Here is a 25,362-nt window from a genome sequence, read left to right on the forward strand (position 1 = left end):
TAAATTTAAATATTATGTTCGGTTACAAGGAATAATTTTAAAAAAATAACATAGTATGCATTAATATAAAGTTAAAAATTATTTAATCGTAGAGTGTATGTTAATTTTAATATTAAGTGATTTTTGAGTTTATATTATTATCTTTCATTTAGTTTTCGTTAATATAATTTGGTAAAAAATTAAAATTTAATAACTAATTTATTTATAAATGAAAATTCAAAGAATTTTATGGGTAATTTAGAATTTGGAATTTAAATTTAAATTTATAGAAGATATAATCATAAATAAAAATAATTAACTAGTTATTATAATATATATATATATATCCAGTCTTGTCTATAGCCAATGGAGATTGGAACCGAGTTGGGCCACCACAATTTTGGCCATGGTTCCTGGGCCTTGCGGCCCACTATAGCGCTGCCGTGGCCCGCCTACGACCTTTCAGCCTTTGCTGCCCATATGCAACTGAATATTTAAAAAATGAGTAAATTACAAGTTCACAAGATTGGAAAGAAATATAAAGGGAAAACGAATAGCATATAAAATGAAAAGAAGAAAATAATATTTTTAAAAAATGTAGCGTAGGAAATGGAAAAGCAAAACAATGCAAAAATAAAAAAATTTAAGGATTTTTTTTGCAAATATAATTTTTAATATATAAAATTATAAAAATAATTATTTAATTTAAAAATAAATATAAATTCTATAATACATTTGAATGAACATAAATATAAAATAATTCCATCTGTCTCTAACCTAGTTAGAGATTAATTTGTTTTCATTTCTAATTCCTTCGAAAACTTATTTTTAATTATTCTTTTAATATTATAAAATAATTTTAAAATATTTCTAAAAATACAAATGAGAGAATTATTAATTAAGATGATAAAATCTTAACCTTTCGATACAAGAGCGAGTGGGTCGATATATGAAATGTATTAAATAATGTAGGGTCAAATCTATATTTTTGTTTTTATATTTTTATTTTATATTTAATAATTTAATTATTATTATTATATTTTTATATTTATATTTTTAATTCAATTTAATCCATATATTTTAATTTTTTTTCTTATTGTAATTTAATTTTTTCGTTATTTTAATTACACTTCTATATTTATATTTATAATTGAGTTTAATCTTTATATTTTGACATGTAAAAAAAGATTAATTTGATTTATTTTATTTTATTTTTTTATATATCAAAATATATAAATAAAATTGACTTAAAAAAAATTATGTATAGAGAAATAATTAAAATATTAAAAAAATTAAATTATTATATAAAAATAAAATATAATAATTAAATTAATTCAAAAATTGACGCGATAGTTACCTATCTTCCCATAATATAAAAACAAATTTCATTTGGGAACGTACAAAGAAATATCCACCACCACGTTATCTTATTATGGTTTAGCATGCCATGAAATGAAAGTTCATGGCGTATCAGCCTCTGCAATTAGACTAGTTTTCGGTCTGCAATCTGCTCGTAGCCTCCGCACAATACCCAGATCCTCAAATTCATCTTCATCTTCACCTTCACAAGCAGTGCATGTCTCTCCGACCCATCTCAATGCTCTTCTCAACAATGCCAAGAACATCAACCACGCCACGCAAATTCACGCCCGAATGGTTGTCAACAATTACGTCTTCCTCCCTTTCCTCTTCAATAACCTCGTCAACTTGTATGCTAGATGTGGGTTCATCAACCAGAGTCTGGCATTGTTCTCAACCACCCATGATGATGAGTCCAAGACCAAGAATGTTGTCACTTGGACCACTCTCATCGTCCACTTATCTCGCACCAACAAGCCCCGGCAGGCCTTGGAATTCTTTAATCAAATGAGAAGAACTGGTATCGACCCAAACCAGTTCACCTTCTCTGCTGTTCTTCCGGCTTGTTCTCGCACCATGGTCGTAGTTTACGGCGAGCAAATGCATTCTCTAATTTGTAGACATGGGCACGGATTTCATTTATATGTTGCTAGTGCTTTGGTTGATATGTACGCTAAATGTTCTAGCATGAGGGCGGCCGAGATTGTGTTTGATGAAATGCCTGAACGAAACCTGATCTCCTGGAACTCTTTGATAGTTGGTTTCTTGCAAAACAACTCGTACGTTAGAGCGATCGAGTCTTTCAAGAAAGTTATCGCAGAGGCACTATGTCCTGATCAAGTGAGTTTTTCTAGTGTATTGAGTGCTTGTGCTAGCTTGGTTGTTGCGGATAATGGGAAACAAGTTCACGGGCTTGTTCTGAAGCACGGGTTGATTACTGTAGCTCCCGTGAAGGCTTCACTTATGGACATGTATTCGAAATGTGGTATCCTTGAAGATGCTGCTAAGTTGTTCCAGAGCACTGGTGATAGAAATGTTGTTACGTGGAATGTTATGATAATGGCTTATGTCCAAAACAACAACTCTGAGGTCGCTTGCAATTATTTCTGGATCATGAGAAGGGAAGGGGTTTCACCTGATGAGGCATCGTTCTCCACAGTTCTTCATGCCATTGCTAATCTTTCGGCACTTGATCAGGGTACTTTGATCCATGATCAGATAATGAAAACTGGGTTTCAGTTGTATCCTTGTGTTACAAGCTCATTGATCACAATGTATGCAAAATGTGGGAGCTTGGTTGATGCTCAGCAAGTATTTGAAGAGAGAGGGGCTAAAAATGTGGTTGCTTGGACAGCCCTGATTTCAGCCTACCATCATCATGGCCATGCAAATCGAGCGATAGAATTATTTGAGGAAATGCTGCGACAGGGAATTATGCCTAGTCATATTACTTTTATTTCTGTACTATCGGCATGTGGACACACTGGGAGTGTTGAAAAAGGATTTGCTTACTTCAATTCTATGATTGAAATACATAATATGAGCCCAGGAGCAGAACACTATGCTTGCATGGTTGACATGCTTGGTCGTGCTGGTCGATTGCATGAAGCTAAGAAATTTGCAGAATCAGTGGCAAGTGAACATCACATTTCAGTTTGGGGGGCCTTGCTGGGGGCTTGTAGGAACCATGGGGATCTTGAAATGGGAAGAGCAGCTGCGCAGAGGCTATTTGAAATTGAACCTTACAATCCTGGAAATTATGTGCTGCTTTCTGACATGTATTCACAGAGTGGAAGGTTGGAGGAAGGTACTGAGATTAGGAGATTAATGGGAGTCAATGGAGTAAAAAAGGAGCCTGGCTATAGCTGGGTTGATGTCAAGAACAGGTTTGTTTTTACAGCACATGACTAGGCAAGTTGAGATTTATGAGATTCTGGGCAAGTTGGATGAGGTCGTGAAGAAGAAAAAATATGTGGCTGAGACTGCATTTGGAATTAACAGTGTGGACTGTGAAGAGCAGAATTTGCAAACTCGCCTTTGCATTTGGATCACCAGACCTTCCTTTTGGAACTTGCATAGGATAATGAAACCTCAGGGGTTGCAGTGATTGTCATACAGTTATGAAGATTCCTTTCAAGATTTTTGAGATGAAGAATATTATCATGAGCCATGAGGCAGATCCAATCGCTTCATCAATTTGTTAATGATTTACAATCTTACTGGTGACTGCAATTGACCAAGAACCATCCTCTTCGTCTTTTGACAAATGGTAATATAAATGCAAATGGAGAACTACCGTGGTACTTGGTCACTCAATACAATTTTCATCATTGAATGTTTCCACTGTTGCATATTCTGTGATATTCTGACACTATAAATTAACTCATCATCAGCACATTCGGATTAATTCCACCAATGTGTCCTCTATATCTAATCACTAAGCAATTCAAGTGCTTCTATATTTTCTGTTGTTCACATTTTATTAAACAAAATAAATTTACTTTCTTTTTCACTGTTCTATTCCCTGCTTGCTTTTTCTCTTAGATTTTGATGAGTGAAGTTTATTTCCCATTTTCCCATTTTTCGCATGTAGTGTCAAGTGAGCTAGGGCCGCTACATCAGTGCCTGGATGTAGTGACAAATGAGCAAGGGTTCCCGCATTTGCTTAGACGGATGTGGGTAAAGAAGCTAGTCCAAAATCAAAATAAAAAACAAAATCAAATTCAAAGTCAAGGCCAAAAACAAAATTATAGATTAAGGATTGTGTCATGGAACATAGGAACATTAACAGGCAAAGCTATGGAAGTGGTAGATGTGATGATTAAGAGAAAAATTAATATTATGTGCCTTCAAGAGACGAGATGGGTAGGGAAAAAAACAAAAACTTTATCAGAAACTGGATATAAAATATGATACACAGGAAATGATTGAGCGAAAAATGGAGTGAAGATTATTATGGATAAAAGCTTAGTAGATGAGGTAGTGGATGTAAAGAGAATAGGGGATAGGATTATTATGGTGAAGGTTAGTCTAGGAAGAATGACCATAAATATCTTTAGTACATATGCACTACAAGTGGGGTTAGGTGATGAGATAAAAGCAAAATTCTGGGAGAACCTAGAGGGACTCATACAAATGATACCAAGAGGAGAGAAAGTGATTATAGAAGGTGAATTAAATGGGCACGTGGGTAGAGACGAAAATGGCTATAGAGAGGTACATGGAGGGTATGGATTCGGGGAAATTAATAATTAGGGTAAATCTATTCTAGATTTTGCTATGGCATATGGGCTCATCATAACTAATACTAGGTTCAAAAAATGGGACGAACACTTAATCACATATAAAAATATCACATCAAGCACCCAAATAGATTACTTCCTCATGAGACAAGAGGATCGGTTATGCTGTAGGGATTGTAAGGTGATACCGGAAGAGTGTTTGACTACTCAACATAGACTTCTAGTATTTAACGTCCAAGTAAGAAATTGGAAGAGAAAAAATCACATAAAACAAAATCCAAGAATCAGGTGGTGGGATTTAAAAGGGGAGAAACAACTAATTTTTTAAAAAAAATTAAAGGGTAGAAGGGAATGGAATGGAGAAGGACAGATAAACCAAATGTGGAAAGAAATGGCTAACGCCCTGAGAAGCACGGCAAAGATAGTCATTGGAGAGACAAATGGTAGCGCCCTTAACCTTAAAGAGTCTTGGTGGTGGAATGAAGAGGTACAATTGAAAATTAAAAATAAGAAAACTTCCTATAATGCTGTATATCAATGTAACAATGAAGAAAATCAAAAAAATTATAAAGAAGCAAAAAAGGCAGCAAAAAGAGCTGTTAGTGAAACAAGTTCAAAAGCATATGAGAATCTCTATAAACGACTTGATACAAAAGATGGAGAAAATGATATATATAAATTAGCTAAAGCAAGAGAAAGAAAAACACGGGATTTAAATCAAGTGAAATGCATAAAAAATGAAAATCAAAATGTATTAGTGAATGAGAGAGCAATTAAGGAGAGATGGAATGAGTATTTCACAAAATTATTCAATGATGGTGGCGACACAAGAGTTAGGTTAGGACATTTTAGTAACTCCGAAGAAAATGTGAGCTATACATTTTATCGACGCATAAGTTCAAATGAAATAAGGCAAGCATTAAAAAAGATGAAAATCATAAGGCGGTGAGACTAGATAATATACCAATAGAAGCATGGAAATGCATGGGAGAAAAGGGCATCTCCTTGCCACCGCAATTATTTAACGCGATCCTTAAATCAAAAAAGATGCCAGATGAGTGGAGGAAGAGTACTTTGGTTCTTATATACAAGAATAAATGAGATGTTCAAAACTGTGAAAATTACAGATGAATTAAGTTAATGAGCCATACCATAAAACTCTATGAGAAAGTAATAGAGTAGAGGCTCGGAAAAGAAACAAAGGTCTCGAAAAATCAGTTTGGTTTCATGCCTGGTAGGTTAACAATGGAAGCTATATACCTACTGAGGCGCCTAATGGAAAGGTATCGGGATCATCGGAAGGACCTATATATGGTGTTTATAGATATAGAAAAGGCCTATGATAGGGTCCCAAGAGAAGTATTATGGAGGGTTTTAGAAAAGAAATGAGTTAAAATAGCCTATATACAAGTCCTTAAAGACATGTATCACGGTGTAGAGACAAGGATCAGAACATGCGAAGGGGATACTAAACCGTTTACAACAACAATATGACTGCATCAAGGTTCTGTACTAAGTCCATACTTATTTGCTCTAGTAATGGATGAACTCACTAAAGATATTCAGACAGAGGTGCCATGGTGTTTGCTATTTGCAGACGACATAGTGTAGGTGGATGAAACAAAAGAAGGAGTGAACACTAAGCTTAAGTTGTGGAGAAACAATTTAAAATTTAAGGGATTTAAATTAAGTAGAAAGAAAACAGAATATATGGAATGTAAATTTAGTAAGAATGCAAGAGTGGATGATGTAATAATAAAATTGGAAGACCAAATCTTACAAAGAAAAGACCATTTTCGATATTTGGGATCAATGATTCAAAAAGATGGAGAAATTCATGAGGATGTCGCACATAGAATTAAGGCAGGTTGGCTAAAATGGAGAAATGCATCGGGGGTGTTATATGATGGTAAAATCCCATTAAAACTGAAAAGAAAATTCTATAAGACAGTTATAAGACCAGTCTTGCTGTATGGCTCAGAATATTGGGCAATCAAATACCAGCACGAGTAAAAGACGAGTGTAGCGGAGATGAGGATGTTAAGATGGATGTGCGGCCATACAAGGAAGGATAAAATTAGAAATGAAGTTATTTGTAATAAGGTAGGAGTAGTGCCAATCGAGAAGAAGATGTAAGAGACTAGACTAAGATAGTTTGGTCATGTGAGAAGGAGACCAAGAGACGCTCATGTGAGAAGATTGATGAAATGGAACAATTAGTCAAAAAAAGAGATAGAGACAAGCCCAAGAAGATTTTGTGAGAGACATTAAAGTTTGATATGAAGTGTATGGATCTAAATGAAGATATGTCAAAAGACAGAAATACATGAAAGTCTAAAATTCATGTAACCGACTCCATATAATAGGATAAAGGCTAGATATGTTGTTGTTGTTGTTATAACATAATATGTGGATAACTCAACAACAATGGTGATGTATGGTAGTCTCCTTGATGAAGTAGTCAGGTAGAAAAGGCATATTCAGAAAATTCTTCAGTAAGCATCAAAGCTTAGAAAAAGTAATGGTAAGTGAAATTTACTTTATCTGTCTGCATACATCTTAGGCGCCCCACCTATCATTGACATGCTATCATTGTCTCTTTCTTCAATGCACTTAATTATTTGTTAAAATAATTATGAAGGCCGTCAATTCCTGAGATATGCCTTTGGTCAATAAGGAAATTTTCTGGTTTTGAGTTACCTCCTGAGGTTATGCCAAGGTTTCATGCCATTGTGTAATAGATACTTAAGACGTCATACAGGAGATGCTTAAAACTTGTGTTATTGATCCCACATTGGATAAGATAGTGAATACCTTTGGCCATACATGAGGGTCAGTAGCACCACTTAGCGGTTTAAGATTTTGGGTTAGATGGCAAGCATACGATCTGTGATGTTTAACCTTAGATGTTTGGATTCAATGCTAACCTCAATGTAATCGCACAGTAAGTGCTCTTATCTCAAATATTCAAAATTATATATTCCTCGAAGAAATAATTGTTCCATGAAATGTTCAACTTACTGGTCTTCTCTTTTCTGTGTATTTTGACTATTATTCTTGCAGTAGGGAAATTATGAGGATTCCAGGACATCGGATGGGATGAAGGTAACTTTGTGACCACATTTTGCAACTTTTTTTTTGTTGGCCGTCTATGTCTTTGCTTGATGGTAGGGTATGAAGCCTGACTGTGGCAACTGTGTCAAAGAATAATCATCTGTTTCCAGGGGAAGAAAACAGGGTGACAGCAAATCAAATTTGTTGTTCCATAAGTGTAGACTAAGTTCCAGGCTCTAGTTTTCTGTCATGCAACAACATGCCCCATGGAAACCTCAAGAGTCTAGGCCTTTCTTCCTTCTCTATTCATCTCCGGACATGTCTATTCAGAAAGCCTTTCATCAGTTTACTGCTAAGAAATGTTGTCCGGATCATGCATGATATTCCCTTTCAAGTACTTCTTAGTATTTCCATCGCAGCCTGTCTTAGCAGCATCTTTGTCATTTTCAGGGTGAATCCCATAATCCTGAACTTCAGAAAATTGGAGAACCGTTCATTGGCTTGGATGAAGCTTTTCATATTATCATATAATTCACAGACAAACTATAGATGGTACACATATCAATATTAAGTGACTGAGTCAGTTGCAGGCTTGCCCGCTGAGGACAAGAGAAAATATAGATCTGTTCAGGTTGCTGCTTTTCTCACACGCCAATTTAAGATTTTGATATCCACGCAGATTGCAGATGTATGTCCAGGTTATGTGATTTTGAGGTTGTCATGTGCAGATTGCAGAGAAGCAGGGGCCCAGTGGTCTGCAGACACCAGCAAGCATTCATTCATGGTTGGGTCCATCCATTGACATGCCTCCAAAGGCAACTAGGCATTAAACTATGCCAGGTTAGTCCCATCTCCATCAACTCATTGGGGCTCACCCTGCAATTTATTAGTATTATCCTCTCTGTTGCTCCCATATCTTTGCACCAGGGTTCAAACATAGGCTCCCTTCAGGGTCAATACCACCACCTTGTTTATGCAAACTTGGAGATGACAGACAACCATGGTTTGCTGGCTACTCCGTGTTGCCCCAAAATAATAACTTACATGCTGTCCTACCCGAATTTTACATCGATAACTTACAAATGGTATCAGAGTCAACCTAAGATTATAAAACCATTATCCCGGGGGTATCACCGCTCAAATCCCATATTAATAATTTAATAAATTTTTATATATGAAGTGCAAGGGTTAGAAACATGTTGTATTCCCTGGATTTGCAATGATTTTGGAGCCAATCTGGATGGTTTCTGTTCTGATGGTAGGGCAGGCAAGAGTTTGCTGGGAAAAGCTTTTACAGTTTTGGTGCGGTTGTTTGCAGTCATAGGTTTCAGGGAAAGTACATTCACACTCATTAGCGGCTGTGCTTAGTAATCCTATGTTTGTGGCATAGGCATTACCTTAAATTTTGCCTCAAACTTCTGCCCTCTGTTGTTCACTTCTATTTCTGGGTAATGCTCTGAGAACTAACTACTTCAGAGTAACCAGTGCCAAGCCCATCCTGGCATGTCACGTGCCGTTCGCCATGCACGTCACCTCAGACCCATACCTAATGAATCCCACAATCTGGGCCACGGTTAAAGTACTGTTGGAGACCAACCAAACCCACCAAAGAACAGAGAGAGAGAGAGAGAGAGAGAGAGCCCACTTGGATATCACCAAATCCCTTGCCGGGTCAGGAGAGGATCCACGTGGGAAGAGCCCATTTCCCCTTGGTTGAGTTCCTCTTTATTTATTTGCATTATTGTGGATGTTTCAATTATTTAATCGATTATTTTCTCGTATCTAACAGGAAATAGTTTAGATTATTGATAATTTTTTATAAACACGTGTCATTCGGGGGGCCCACAATCTCATTGTCAATAATCTCGTCTTTGAGAATAATCAGCAAAAAATTATATCCTATCCATTATCTCAATCACGCGAGCCCTCTGCACCCTTCCCTATGAAAGGAACAAATTTGGCCATTTTAAGTTTAATAATTTTATTAATTAATATTTTATGTTAATATCTTATATAAATGTACTGAGATGGTAAATAATATAGACAAGGCCAACTTAAAGGTTGGTGGAGCTCTAGGTGGTAGGTGATAGTGGCGTACTCGATCAGAGTGCGTGCTTTTTGTCTCTCGCTATTTTATGCGTGAGCAACGTTGCTACCGCCTGACTAACATTGTCTCTTATTCTTGGTCTCTTTCCTTCTATCGACGATTGTATCTCTTTGTCTCACGAATCTTGTGGACTTTTGTCGTCTCCTTTTGTTAGCGTCTACAATCTCTTCGTCTTTCTCTTGGTGTGCCATTTTGTTGACCCAATTTTTGGGGACCCTTAGTGGCCTATGCCTTAAACCAACTCTGGATATAGAACTTCAACACAAAATGCCATCACAAATGTTAAATTTAAATATTCAAATAACAATATCATTTTTTAGATATTAAATTAGACTAAATAGCATAAATAGTTATTGAATTTTGCATTAAGGTACGAAAAAAGGTCATTGAGCTTCAATTTATAGTCAAAAAATCACTTAACTTCAATTTAATATATAATCCCACAGCTACCGTCAATTACCATTAAAAGAAATTAACGAAATGTTGACGTTTTTGTACATTAGTATAAGATTCAGCGAATTTTTTGTACTTTTGTATAAAGTTTAATAACTATTTATGCTATTTAACCGTTTATGTTTATAACCACACCAACATTCCGTTAGCATATTTTAATGGTAATTAATAATAATTATAAAATTATATATTAAATTAAATTTTGATAACTTTTTTACTTATAAATTAAAATTTAATAACATTTTTGTACTAAATTATTGCATTATTTAGATATAGTTACACACACAATGGAAAGTCATTACGTAGGAAGCGTAAAGCGATAGCGAATAATATAGAATGAAGGACTTTCATGAATTTCTACTTGATAACCATTTGAATGATTTGGCTCCAACCAGTAAAGTTCTGTTATCTTTTAATACGAAGTGGGCTTATATTGTTTCAAAATGTTATTTTTACACCTAATTGTAATATTGTATTTTAGGTTAAATTTATATTTTTGTTTTTATATTTTTTTTAATGATCACTCAAACTTTTCATTATTTTGATTATATTGTTAAATAAAATTTTTAAGTTAATTTAATTCTTATATTTTAACTTTTTTTATGATAATTTAAATTTTTTGTTGTTTCGATTATGTAAATCTATGGGTATTATTAAAATAATAAAAAACTTGAGTTGCAATACGAAAAAAAAAAAATCAAATTATAAGAATTAAATTAACTAAAAAATATAAATTTATGAGTGCAATTGAAATTATGGGTGTGTACAGTGCGGTTTGGCCAGTTTTGTAATACTCTGAGAGCCCAGAAAAATTAGTATATATCGAGGATAGTGTAAGAAAGGAAACAACACCAACTGGATACTTTTTGGGTTGAATGTTGGCAAAGAACTTCCAAGTTAAGCATGCTTGACCTAGGGTAATTCAGGAATGGGTGACCCCCCTGGGAAGTTCGTGTAAGCCCCTCAGGGTAAGTTGTTCCGGTTTTTCCTATCGCTCGATACAGGATGTTACAGGTGGTATCAGATCCGACCCCCGAGCCTCTGAGCGCGATGGTGGGGCAAACCTCAGCAAGGAGGCTGAGTCCCGAGGGGGGTGTGTGTAGGCCCTTATGGGGGGTGCGTGTAAGCACCTTAGGCGAATCCCACATCGGCCATGCAAGGGGGGAGATCTGGGACCGGTTGTAAGGTCGCATGACGAGGACGTCATGTGCTTAAGGAGGGAGAATGTAATACCCCGAGAGCCTAGAGAAGTTAGTATATATCGAGGATAGTGTAAGAAAGGAAACAACATCAGCTAGATGCCTTTTGGGCTGAATGTTGGCAAAGAACTCTCAAGTTAAGCGTGCTTGACCTGGGGTAATTCAGGGATGGGTGACCCCCCTGGGAAGTTCGTGTAGGCCCATCAGGGTAAGTTGTCCCGGTTCTTTCTATCGCTCGATACGGGATGTTACAGATTTGAACCATTTTTAGCACGCCAAATCGTTGGTGCGATTTTCTAGGTCTGGTTTGGGTGTTGCTAAACCGCACTGCATTTGCGGTCTAGTTTGGTGTGATTTACCGTAGTTTGAAAATTTGGTACAAATTAGCCTTAAAATCACTAAAAATGCTACTTAAAACTGGTAAATAAAGACACAAATATTGGTAAATAGAGACAAAATAGTGTAATTCAACATACAATATTTCAACATTGAAAGCATAAAATAACCTATTTAGTAATGAATTATGCAATTAACCTGATTAGAAAATAAACAAATTATCAAATTAACCTGCAATGGAAGGGTGCAGCAGCAAAGGGCGATCGGATGATTCGAATTGGGGGGAACTGGGGAAGGGTGCAGCGCTAGCAGCAGGGGTTGGGGTGGAATGCCGAGTGCACTTGCAGGGGCTAGGCTGCTAAGGTGCTAAGGGATTTGCGATTTGCAGGGGGCTGGGGTGCCGAATAGGGTTGCGCGGGTGGAGGAGGGGGCAGTTGGGGGTGGCTTTTATAATAATATTTTTTTATATTTTCTTGAGTGGTTCGGTTTAACACCGAACCACCAACTATACAAACCGCAAACCATGCGGTTTGTACAGCGTTTAAACCGTTTTCAACCGCAAAAATAAAAAATTGACTGGTTTCGGTCTGGCCGATATTCGCGATGCACCGATTTTTTGAACACCTTTAATTGAAACAACAAAAAGTTTGAATGATCATACGAAATAAACTTAATAATTGTTATACGTATTTTTCGTACCACTTCTTATGGCTAGACCCAGTACAACAGGTTGACTCAATCGCTTAAGGCCCAAGCAAACTCGTCAGGATGAACTCATACATCGCTAAAATCCGAGCTCAGATCAAGGAACCAAGCGAGCTCCCCAACGAGCTCTCAACGATACACCCAAATCTTTCAGCTCAAAGATTTAGCTTGTTGGTCTAAATCTTTCAACTCGCATAGACAACAAAGCTACTGAACAGCCGGAGGCATGGACCCACTCACTTTATCTGAGGCAAACCATATCCCTCGTAATAAGGATTTCACTCTTGATTTTATGCAAATGATAAGGATTGTTTGTCCCCCATTATATCTTTATATTTTTATATCTTATACAATTGTAAACGTCCCTCATTATAAATAGGGGTAAAAAATATCATTGAAGGGGAGAAGAATGATCAGATACAGTCACTCTGCCAGAATACCCAGAGTACAGTCGTGGAGTAGGCATTTTTCTGGCCAAACCACATAAAAATTCTCTATGTTCTTTCTATTTTGTTCTTCCTCCTTGTATCTTGGACTTGCTTATTCACCGCGGACCTAACGGATCACAGTCGGATAAATTTAAATGTCAACAATAGCAAAAATATAAATTTGGTCTTATATTTAATATTATATTAATACATGAATACGGTCAAAATGTCACAAATAAGTATTATTGGAATGGTGTTCTAAAACGCCCTCACATTAGCAAGCCCTAATTTTCAAACCCCTTGCATAATGGAATAAGAAAAATGCTATTAGTACATCTTTGTGTACACCTTAGACTACATAAAGGTATATCAATGACAAAAAAATCTCTCATGAGGCGCATAAAGACGCGTGAGACGCAGGGTACTTTGGTCATAATACCCCTTTATATAGCTTAAGATGTACAAAATGGATGTACATTTAGCATGATTCATAGAACAAACAAACAAGGGGCACAACAATCATTTCAAATATTTGATATATTACGATGTAAAAATAGAGTGGTGATATCCACACATAAAAAAATGTTACTTAATATCAAATACGATAATAATTTAAGACCCATAACAGAGGAAGAGTCGGCTTTATTCATGGAAAATTTCAAACCCTCGAGGACAAAAGTACACACAGAACTACAAAATAAAACTGTGGTTAAGTCCACATTAACCATGGTTAAGACCCTCTTAAAACTAGAGTTTTTTTCTTTTTCTTTTTCTTTTTCTTTTTCTTTTTTACATTATACATGTACATACCTTCTGAGTTCTTTCTCTGGGTCACATTCAAATTACAGGCCTTGGCCGCCTTCTACTACTACCGAGATCTTCTCTCTCTCTGTGGGTATATGTGTGTGTAAAGTTGAGAACTTTAGCTGTTTTTCTTGGAGCTCGAAGACTGCTGGTCCTTGAAGATGATAGCCAGGCATGTGAATTAGCATATGTTGGTGGGTTCCAGGAACTACCACTGCCCAGAAACAGTAAATCCTTTGAAGCTTCAGAAATGAGGTCGGAGGACTCATTTTCACAAAAATTTCGAATCTTGTGTGATGATTTTGATGCAATTTGGTTGCTCTGAGTTGATCTTGGAGGTTCTTGGGTTGCACCTGAATTTTAATTATTATTCTTTTGATTAGTTCTTGCTTCCTTTAAATTAATTAATTGATTGATTGATTGATTGATTGAAGAGATGACGGAGAAATTAATTGATAAGAAACTGGCGTTCTTTGATATTATTGGCTGATTAGTTAAGTTATCTTATCTGGGTTGGATTCTTCCTCTAATGATTGAATGTCTTAAAATATGTATATATATATATATATATTAACCAAAACACTAAGTTTGATAAAAAAAATTAGTGTCTTATCGTGCCATCAAAGAATTGAATTTGACTGTTAACTATTATTTTTTATTACTTGTACTGGTTTTATATTGCCACTGATTAGGACACAAGTAAAAATAGTTATTTTCCTGTAAAATTTATGTGTTTATATCTGTGTATGCATATGTTCTGTGTTTCAGATTTCAGGAGTCAGAACACTCTTTTGACGTCATGAACTTTTCTTTTCTTTTCTTTTTTTTAATGTTTCTGCCCATGGACAATCCTTCAAACTAGATTTGTGCTTTGCTCATTTATTACGTTTTGGATTCTTTAGCAGTGAATTCTAAAGTGTGGTAGGACGTAGTAGATACTAGTAGTCCAAGTGCTCGAATAAGGGTTTCACTCAGTAGATAGTTGTTGTTTCAGCTTATCATCATGCCTTTATCAGAGTTTTATAGATTGGCCAGAGGGAAGCTTGAATCTTCCCAGCAGAAAACAACCACTTGTTCAACTGGCCCATCTCATGTGTAAGCTTGATTTCACTTAATTTGTGTATTTTATGGGCCTAACGCTTATGGTTTCTATATTTGAGAGCCACTGCTACTTACTATTGGTTGTGCTGTCTTGATGTTGTTATGATGGCTTCTAAAAGTTGTTTGTTGGTTTGAATGCAGAGCCGATACTGACTTTGTCGAACTAGTATGGGAAAATGGCCAGATTGTGATGCAAGGCCGGCCTAGTAGAGCAAGGAGAGGCTCTTCCTCTAACAGTTCTCAATTTCAAACTCAAAAGCTTCGAGATAAAGATATAGGCAATGCTATGAATTCAAAGATGGGACACTTGGGTTTAATGGATTCTGCTCTGAATGAATTTGCAGCAGCAGTGCCATCACAGGAAATGGGATTGGACCGAGATGACGAAATGGTGCCTTGGTTGAACTATCCGATTGATGATTCTTTACAAGACAATTACTGCTCTGATTTGTTGCCTGAATTATCTGGTATTACTGTAAATGAGTTGTCTTCTCAAAATAATTTTGCTCAGGTAGATAAGACAAATAGTTCTAACCAGACAATTAAGAGTTCACATGGCAATTCTTTGCATAATGGTTTAAGTTTAGAACAAGCAAATGCAACCAAGGTTTCTTCTTCAGAAATTGGTGAGTCTTCAAAATCAAGGAGTTGCCTGCTCTATCCATGGTCAATCCAGGAAAGTCAATCATCACTTCCATCTCTTAGATCTGGAGTTTCTAGTATTATTAGAAATGATACCAGCAATACTGAGCGTGCTGTTTGTGGGAATCACATTCAGGCTCAGGCTCAAGCTCCAGCTCCAGCTGCTGGTGGTCCTAGCACAAAGATTCAGAAAAAAGATATAGGATTGCCTAATAGTAAATCTGGCATTGTCAACTTCTCCCATTTCTCCAGATCAGCAGCTCTTGTTCGAGCTAATTTTCAAAGTGATAGGTGCTCTTGCCATTTCTGGTGCATTGGCCGTAGAAGGCAGCAGGGCTAAAGAAAAAGGGAATAATCCTAGTTATAACAATCTTCCTGAACCCGCACTTAATGATAAGTGCAAAGATTTGAGAAGTGAAAGGGGCTTCCATAACCACCCTAATTTGGTCCAGCCTGAGGTAGATTTAGAACAAGTGGTGGCTAAGCCTCTTGAAGATTTGCATGGTGCTGAACAGTCTGAAGCTCTTTGTCGAGAAGATGCTGTTAATAATGACAAGTTGCCACATCAAGCTCTCTGTTCAGCCCTGATTAAAGGAGTGCCAGATAGTGAAAAACCTGTAGAGCCAGTAGTTGTTTCTTCATCTGTATGCTCTCCCAACAGTGCAGAGGGAGTTTCTAATGATCCAACACATAATTTGAAGAGAAAACGTCTTGATAGTGATGATTTTGAAGGCCAAAGTGAAGTATATTTCAAAATTTGGGTTAGCCCATTCCTTTTTCAAATTATCTCCTTCATCTTTTTCACAAGAACAAACATGCATGCAGGATGTTGAAGAAGAATCAGTAGGTATCAAAAAGGGAACTCCTGCTCGAGGAGGTACAGGTTCCAAAAGAAGCCGAGCAGCAGAAGTGCACAATCTATCTGAAAGGGTGAGCAAATACACTCCATAAGACTTAGAGTGATATTTGTTTTTCTAAGTATTATTTGGGGATCTATTGTAGTGCTTAACTTCTGTGGTTTACAAACAGCGGAGAAGAGATAGGATCAATGAAAAGATGCGTGCGCTACAAGAACTCATACCCAACTGCAACAAGGTAACAAAATTTTTTCTTAACTTTGTCAGTACTCTATGCAATTTGCATTATTAGCGCAGTTAAATCATAGTTTTCAAACATTAGCTTCAGGTTATTTTGGTTTAATGGAAACGGGGTCCATTGACCTGCTGAAGACAGAATATGCATGAATTTCTACCTTCAACTCAATTCTGAAGTTTGTGAAACTGATTCCTGAAATTTATTACACTAAAAAAATGTTAGGCTGTGAATTCAAAGTATTACATGGTTTAAATGGTCTTTTTTTGGAATCTGGGGTATTCCTGTTAATTGAAGATTTTTAAATTTGGATTGGTGGCTTAAGCATTGGTTTCTTTTACACAAACTGGCAGCTTCAGACACAAATTCTCATTCCTCTCCTGGCTGTCCGATCTTGTACCACTACCATGCAAAGGCCCCTGTAGTCATGGTTGTTTATTATTATTATTATTGTGATTATACCTGTGGAATGGCTAATTTTCATATTTTGGCATTATAAGGTGGACAAAGCTTCAATGCTTGATGAAGCCATTGAATATTTGAAGACACTTCAACTTCAAGTACAGGTGAAGCTTTCTAGAATTTTGACTAATTTATGTGTTAACTTATCACTTTTGAGAATCTTCAATAATTGATTATGACTACGTCTTATCATATTCCATCTTTTTGCAGATTATGTCCATGGGAGCTGGGTTGTATATGCCATCAATGTTGTTACCAACGGGGATGCATCATGTACATCCAGCTCATATGGCACATTTTTCACCCATGGGTGTCGGCATGGGAATGGGTATGCTGGACATGAATGGTAGATCTCCCAGATGTCCTATAATTCAAATGCCCCATATGCCAGGTTCACAATTCCTTTCCCCACTTCTCCCCGCCATCTCAGGGCCTAATAGTTTCCAAGGGATGACTGGACCTAACCTTCAGGTTTTTGGACATCCTGGTCAAGCATTTCCTATGTCAGGCCCGCAAGCACTCTCGATGCATTTGTTAGGAGGGACTCCTATAAATGCAGCCGTGGGACTTGATACATCTGCGATGGCTGCTCCCTTGGATGTTCCATGTTCAGCTCCATCCACAAACTTAAAGGACTTGACACAGAATACTAACTCACAAATGATGCAGAATACCAACGGCAGTAGCTCAATGAACCAGACATCCGTCCAGGTTTGTGATTCCTCTATGCAGTTCTACTCCTGAGGGTAAAACGAGAAGGAAAGCTGAATTAGGACTCTATCCGTACTGAACTGATGTGTAGTATTCTTAGAAAATTCCCTCAATTATTTGATTCTTGATTTAAGGGCAGTCAGTGATTTTCTTATTATTTCTTTTGTGGATTGAGGGGTATTGGTCTAGGATTAAGGGATCTTGGAAGTGGAGGAGAAGGTGGTTCTATTGGATGGAAAGAGGGGAAGGTGGTATTGTATTCAAGGGCGAGGGGTTTAACCTTACAGGAAAGGGGAAAAGATAGAAGTTGAATGGGGTTGTAAATGGAACATATCATTACCTATTAATTTTATGTGGCACATTACCTATTAATTTTATGTGGCACATGTCTACACTTCTCAATGTTAAGGGTATAATAACCATCTTTTGCAAGCACCATTCAAGATGAACTCTGACAAGGTATTCAGTGTAATTTTTTTATGATTGAATAACACTGTATACAGTAACTAAATGCCATGGAGTTGGCCGGAGTAATTTACCCAGTTATTAATTAACCATTCTTCCACTGCTGATAACATTTAATCAATCAAAGCAGCTGCATTAACCTTTACTATTAGGTATTTGTGACTGGAAACCTACTTGCATTCAATTAATCATGTAAGATTTCTATACTGTGACATTATGGACAGTTTGTTCTATCTTTCAATACACTTTACTTACCTGATTTTTTTTATCCCAGTGTCAGGCAACAAATGAGGGTTTTGAACAGCCTTTGGTGTTTAATAGTGATGAGACTTCAGAAGTCGGCAGCGATGAAGATATTAGCTTGACCAAGGAAAATGACAGTATATCTAGCTAACCGGCTTGTAAGTGGATATAATTGGAAAATGTTTTGCTTCATCTCCCATTGACTCAATAAATTTGACTGTTATGCAGTGCCAAACTTAGTCATAGGTGGAATTTTGCAGTCTATTGATTTGAACCTTCTGTTTGGTCAGCAATGGTCATTAAAGTTTTCAAATGAGGTCAGAACTTACCAATGGTTCTCATTGGATGGCAGAGCTACAGCTTGCACCGGTTTTGGTATGTCCAAGCCACGCAGAAACTTTCTCCTTCGTGTGTACATTCATATAGATGAGTCATTCACTTGGTGCAATCTAAAGAAATGAACTCCCTAGTAAATGTATTTATGAGTTGTGGGCATGTGTTTAACCATTCTCTGAATTGATGAAACAGTAGTTGTCTCCCAATACAAATTTTCTTTATGATGGGCAGAATGCTATGACAAAGTGAGAAGTATTGAAATGGTTTTAGTTTGTTTTGTTAGCTATGCTGTCCTTGTCCAGACCAAGTAATAGGATGATAATCTCAAAACAGTTCCTGGGGTTTTGACACATTTGTGTATGGATGCAGACATAAAAAATGAAAAAGTGAGGATGGGTCAAGACTCACTCAAGAACCATTTTTTTTTTTTCTATCTGTTCCAGCATGAAGTTGAAAGCAATGCCAGTGTGTGCTGTCTCCATGTGATTCTGGGGCCTAGCATTGCTTTTCTTCATCTGCTCAAAGTCAAAAGAGATGATGGACAACTTATTAAGCTACAGTGCTCATGACCTAATCACAACCATTATCCACTCAATCATTCTTGTCATTTTCTCAATGGAAGTTTTGGCTTGATTCTGATCAGTTTTTTATGTCAATCGTTCATTGCATAAGTTAAGGCTAAATATAAATTCTAGACCTGGGTGTCTAAAGGGGGAAAAGAAATCAAAATCTGAATTATGAATGAAAATGACTATTTCTATCTCAAGATCTTAACAATCAAATATTTCCCCCCAATACTCATTGTAATCTTGAAATGTGTATCCATTAATTTTTCTATTACCAAACTTTTAAAAAAGAAGCACAATAGGGTTTGAACTCTGTATGTTACAGGGAAACCCAAAAAGAAGTTCTATGACACACATAAATCACCAAGAAGATGGATAGAAAAACTCATAACCAAAAGAGGTATCCTCCTGCAAGAGAAAAAGAAAATGGAAGGGTTTTATTCAATCATTAAAAGTTGTTGAAAGTTAAGAATTCAATCATTCGCTGTAGATGTAAATGTTGCGCACACAAGCCTTACCATTTTCAAGATTGGCTTGGTGGTAAGGGGTTATGACAATCGTATAATTTATGGGTTCTTACGCAATAGGTTTATTTCGTATAGGTTACTTTGCATTATGGTACCCATTGTCCAAAAAAAAGAAGAGGAGCATAATAGACTTGCAAAATAAGCACTCCGTGAAGGATAATCTGTATATCACATAATTTGCACAATTCAAATATAGCTGTTGACAACAATAGTAACAATCTCAAGCTGTAAACAGAGTTCCATACAGTCTCACTTCTCAAACTATGTTCTTCTTCAAAGACTCAATAGACCTGACAGCAGCAACCCAAACTATACATAGAGGACTCCAATGAATGGAATGAAAAAATTATCTATCTAAATTGCACACTGTTGAACAACAAACCATTATGTGTATCTTCTATAAAAACACACCAGCTAGTCAAACAAGCAAGCCAACAGCCAACACAAATTCACAAGCACTGCCCAACCAAACAAATTCACTGTACATGAAGCAATAGCCAATAAGTAAGATACCAGGCTTTTGGAAATATATGCATTCTGCTTCTCCTTTGGGTTCAAAGTCCCTTGTTGATTTACTTGTTTTTGCTGTCACCCTTTGTTTCAGAAGAGACCGTCTTGGAGTTGGGTGATTTTCCTATGATAGCTTTCTTCGCCTTGACTAGCGATTGCTTCACCTTTGCCATAATGCTATTCGATTGCTTTGAAGAAGGCTTTTCTGTGATCTCTTCTTTGGGAGGTTCCTCGGAATTCTTTGAGTCATCACCATTTTTGGTGAGCTCTGCAGTTGGAGCATCAGGTTTCAGAGTCTCGCCGGCTTCCTTTTCCTTTTCCAGGTTAGCTTCTTCGGTTTGGGCAGTTTCTTCGCCTTTCACTTCTGTCCCAGATTTCTGGGGCTCTTCAAATTGTTCTTCAACATCAGTAGCAGAGACTTCATCTGCCTCCGCTTCCATCTCCCTGTTCTTATCAACTGAAGTGACAGTCTCATTTTCTATGCTCTCTTTCCCATTCTCAGCAACTAATTCAGTATCTGTGGAAGTCTTTTCTTCTTCCAAAGATTTCTCGGCCACCTCAGTGGAAGCAATGGTGCTGCTCACGTCTTCAACTATGATAGTTTTAGGCTCATTCATGACTTTCGTCTCTTCATTCTCTTCTTCAGCTTTGACATTACTTCCTTCACTCTCGAGTTCGATCTTTCCCGATTCTTTGACGTCCTCTTTTGGAAACCCTTCAACTATGCTCAGTTCTCTCTCCCTATCATCTATATTGGCGTTTTCGGTGACAACAGTGGGAGGGTTTTCTCCTGCATCTTCCTTTGTTGCAATTTGAGCTTCCACATTGGTTGATGTGTTCTGATCCACACTTTCGGTTGTCGCCGGTTTCTCTCCAGTGGTTTTTTGCTCCTCTTCCAACTGTGAACCCTTAATCTTATCAGTGGAGCTCTCTTTTTCATTTGCTACTTCAACCTTCACACTCTCATCAGGTTTAATTTCTGCACTTTCTTTCCCAACTTGTTCAGCAGCTCCAGGTTGTTCTTGAGGTTTATTGTCTCCTCCAGGAACCAGTTCCTGAGCTTCTTTGCTTTCAGGCCTTGATTCAGAACTTCCAATCTCTATCACTTCTACTGCTTCTGATTCCTTGACAAGTAAAACCTCTACTTGCTCTGTTTTCTCCACTGTTTCAATCGATGGCTGAAGGGTATCGTCTATTTTCGGCTGCCCCTCAGGTTGCTTCTCAACAACCTCTGCTGGTTTCTGCACTTCAACAGCTTCACTCACTGGTTGAACCTCTGGTTTGTTTTCAGCGCTGACAGCAGCAAAAGATGCTTCTGTGACATCTACAATCTTTGGTTCATCTTCTCCTTGTTTCTCAACAGGATCGATAGCTGGCTGCTTCTCTACAACCTCGATTGGTTGTACGAATTCATTTGCTGGCTGCTCCTCCTGTGGGGACTTCGAACTATCAGCTGCAACTGGTGGTTCGATGACATCCCCAATCTTTGATGCCTCTTCTGGTTGTCTCTCAACAGGGGCAATATCCGGTTGCTTCTCAGCGACCTCAACTTGTGGTATTGATTCACTTGCTGGTTGCGCCTCTGGTTGGCACTTCAAACTATCAGCCACAGCAGGTAGTTCACTGACATCCTCCACTGCCTTTTCTGGTTCTTTCTCAACAGTCATAGCTGAGGGTTTGCCCTCCCCGGGTTGCTTCTCATCCGGTTGGTGTTCAGCACTATCAGCTACAACTGATGGTTCAGTGACATCCCCCATCTTTGGTGCTGCTTCTGTTACTTCCTCAACAGCCTCAGTTGCTGGTTCCACCTCTCGTTGCTTCTCAACCACCTCAACTGCTGGTTGCTCGGGAGGTTGAGTTCCAACAGATTCACTCTCTGATTTCTCCTGCGGTTGGTTTTTATCACTTTCAGCTACAACCGCAAGCTCGACAACATCCTCCATCTTCGGTGCCTCCTCTGGTTGTTCCTCAGCAGCCGGTTTATCTCCAAACGGGTCATCCAATGCAGGAGTATGATAATGATCATCATCTGTTTTATTTACCTCTTTGGTTAAAGATGGCACAACCTGTTTATCCTCCATCTTCGGTGCCTCCTCTGGTTGTTCCTCAGCGGCCGGTTTATCTTCAACCGGGTCATCCAATGCAGGAGTATGATAATGATCATCATCTGTTTTATATACCTCTTTGGTTAAAGATGGCTCAACCTGTTTATCCTCCATCTTCGGTGCCTTTTTTGGTTGTTCCTCCGCAGCCTGAGTTTCTGGTTTATCTCCAACCGGGGCATCCATTGCAGGAGTATGATCATCACCATGATCATCATCTGTTTTATTTACCTCTTTGGTTAGAGATGGCTCAACCTGTTTATCCTCCATCTTTTCTTCCATTGCAGATGATGAAGGAGCAGGATGACTAGGCAAATCCTCCTGTTGAATGTCGTTTACCTTCTCAATTTGCTGCTGCAGTGATGGCAAAGTTAATCAGCATCAAACTAGGAGTAAAGTAGAAGAGAGGTATCCATGTCCATTAAAGTGTAAAGCAACATAAACCTGACTGGAAGACGGGGGGGAGTGGAACTGGAATCTAAAGTGAACCAGATACAAGCAACTATGGAACAGTAACCAAAGAGAATAATACAAAACTAATATAACAAGTTAAAAAAGGAAGGGAACCGTGAAAAAGCTGTTTGAAAGTACAGGGAAAATGACACACTGAGCATCTGTTTGGGGGGACCTGATGTGAATTACTTGGAAACTTCTTATCTGAAGCTTAGTTACATGATCATGGATGTAAATTTCAATCCACAGTAGAAGGGAGTGATTATCATGGTTGATTTACTTTATCCTTTCCCTGTAAATCTAAGCTGATTGGTCACACAAATTTTGGCTTCTTTGGTACGCCATGAAGACTCTGAAAGTCTTGACCTCATACTCAACTAAGCTACAAATTGGCTACATGAGGGATAGAATTTGCAGGCAATTCTCAGAAAGGGGAAGTAAATCCAATACATATTTACATGCAGAGAGAGAAGTCTTCCTCTACCAATACCATCCTACAATCCATACCTGGTTCTGCCATGGACAGTGAAACTGCTTGAAGAACTTGAAGGTTTCTCTATCTATTTCAAAGTAGAAACATGCTTGGATGGAGGAGATGTGGAGCTGATTTGATTTCAAAAGATAAACAAGTTGTCTATGTAGGCCTTGTCAACAAATCACAATCAATCTTGACCAAAGGATCATGGAATAAAATTGATTAATTAGGGAAAGGGAAATCAAGAAAAAGCTTTCTAGATCTATCATCATGCTTTAAATTCATCTAGTTGTATGACAAGGCAAAATCATAGATGGGTCTTTCTCAAATAAAAGATTTCAATAAAACTCAATTAAAATATTCGTCACAGAACCCAATAACATATACCCAGATATAACTAGGGTGAAGAAGCAAAGAACCAGAAGACCCAAGAACTTACCTCTGGAGCAGAGGAATGATCTGATACAACAGTAGACTTAGTAGCCATGGCTGAATTCAAGAGAGAAAGAGAGTCTCTTGCAGTTGTTTTGCAGGACCAGCTAGAATCAATCAAGGAAAGAAGAAAGGAGAAAAAGGAAAGAATGATATGGTTAGCAAAGAATCAAGAAAAGCTCAAAAGGCAACCGGGAGAAAGCAGAGCTACCGCCCCCTTGAAAAAGCAAAAAATCAACAATGGCTGATCCTCACATGATAGATGATCTGTCAAGTACTAGTGGAAATGCTTTACCTAAGCATTGAGAAAAAAGAATGATGATGGGAAAGGGGGAAAAAAAGAAAAAAAAAAACCCATAAACCAAAAAATGGAAATTAAAAATAATGACACCTAGTTGTCATTCCAAAAAAGTGACAAACTTTAATATGGGGACCATGGTGTGTAACGGTCTATTTTTTAGGTCACAGTTGTCTAGCTTGTCGGTTTTGGGCAGCTCCATGTTGAGATGGAGATGCCCTTCTGCAGATCAAATTATGTCCATTTTAGCACCACCCTTAACTGCTATCCAGCTGCATTAATGGCCTGATAGTGCCCTTTAGTTTTGGCCAAACCCAACACCAACAGGGGAATAGAACTTTGTTTTCTACAGTCAGTCGCCTCTCCAATAGTTAAAAGGCCAGGCCAAGGCCAGGAGAGGCATGCATTTATGGGGTAATGGTGAATGTGCATGAATGGATTTTATTGCCATGGCATGAAATAGCACAAGAACAAGAACTTGATGACCATCATAATGCATTCATGGCCATCCTCATTAGTACATGGTTGAGTTGATGAGTTGACATCTTCCAACTTCATGACCATCATAATGCAAGCCATGTGCATGACACAAGCTTGCAAAGCTTTCACAAACCTCCATTTGGGCCCCCTTTTTAGACCAAAAAAAAATCAAGAGATGAAAGCAGCCCAATTTTCCAAACTTCATCTACTAATCTTGATCAACTTTGGGTCACGATAGAATTTAAGAACGAGGGATTTTTTTCCAATAAAAAATTATAAGAAAATAAAATTTCTTAAGCACGAGAGCTTTTTTTCCCTAATAAATAAGATTATAGAGAGTTTTGATGTGTCCGTTATTTATAATAACTTGATGTTTGTATATCACACAAACAATTATAAGCAATTGTAAGGCAGTGGCAAAGAAGATGTTTGATTTGGATTCTTAGGTGAGAAGTAATGTTTTGGAAAAAAAAAATTATCTGTCTAGAACAGTAGGTGTGACAATTTTAAGGCTAAATGAGTTTGGACTATTATGGATCTGATTCTGTGTTATTTGGGCTTCATGGCCATTTATTCCCAGGCACTGCCATTAGGCTTGGGCTTTCTCTTTACCCCAATTCAATTGGGATAATTAATTGTCTTGCCCTTTCTAGTATACTTAATCATATTCCCACTCAACCAAGTGTTTATAAATGGCCCAATGCCTCACGTGTTAAATTTTTCTAATGGGGGTATCACTTATTTAATATTTTTTTAACATAGGAAATACAAGGGATCCTCGACCAATGCACAACTTTTGAT

General features: G+C 37.5%; 2 protein-coding genes and 1 pseudogene across 4 annotated transcripts; 2 read left to right on the plus strand and 1 right to left on the minus strand.

Annotated features, from left to right (window-relative positions):
- The first annotated feature begins 1,400 nt into the window (after positions 1 to 1,400).
- Positions 1,401 to 8,470, plus strand: LOC127802760 (putative pentatricopeptide repeat-containing protein At1g56570; annotated as a pseudogene).
- Positions 8,471 to 13,667: 5,197 nt separating this feature from the next.
- LOC127802759 (transcription factor PIF3-like) lies at positions 13,668 to 19,045 on the plus strand. Its single transcript, XM_052338770.1, is given in 9 exon segments — positions 13,668 to 13,921; positions 14,661 to 14,761; positions 14,909 to 15,695; positions 15,697 to 16,152; positions 16,235 to 16,339; positions 16,439 to 16,504; positions 17,002 to 17,067; positions 17,174 to 17,674; positions 18,414 to 19,045. Coding segments are annotated over 8 exon segments (2,193 nt in total). The 5' UTR covers positions 13,668 to 13,921; positions 14,661 to 14,669; the 3' UTR covers positions 18,534 to 19,045.
- A 916-nt stretch (positions 19,046 to 19,961) lies between these two features.
- On the minus strand, positions 19,962 to 24,084 carry LOC127802485 (uncharacterized). Of its 3 annotated transcripts, none has more exons than XM_052338320.1 (2): positions 23,791 to 24,084; positions 19,962 to 22,774 (listed from the first exon to the last, which is right to left on the minus strand). In XM_052338320.1, exons 1-2 carry the CDS (start codon positions 23,836 to 23,838, stop codon positions 20,384 to 20,386), a joined length of 2,439 nt encoding a protein of 812 aa, XP_052194280.1. In that variant the 5' UTR covers positions 23,839 to 24,084; the 3' UTR covers positions 19,962 to 20,383. The 3 variants fall into 3 exon arrangements, with proteins under 3 accessions (XP_052194280.1, XP_052194279.1, XP_052194281.1); XM_052338319.1 differs by having other exon boundaries at positions 19,962 to 22,777; positions 23,791 to 24,083; XM_052338321.1 differs by lacking the exon at positions 23,791 to 24,084 and adding an exon at positions 23,384 to 23,744 and having other exon boundaries at positions 19,962 to 22,777.
- Positions 24,085 to 25,362: the final 1,278 nt, after the last annotated feature.

Source organism: Diospyros lotus, chromosome 5 (genome assembly GCF_014633365.1).
Source record: "Diospyros lotus cultivar Yz01 chromosome 5, ASM1463336v1, whole genome shotgun sequence".
Lineage (NCBI taxonomy): Eukaryota > Viridiplantae > Streptophyta > Magnoliopsida > Ericales > Ebenaceae > Diospyros > Diospyros lotus.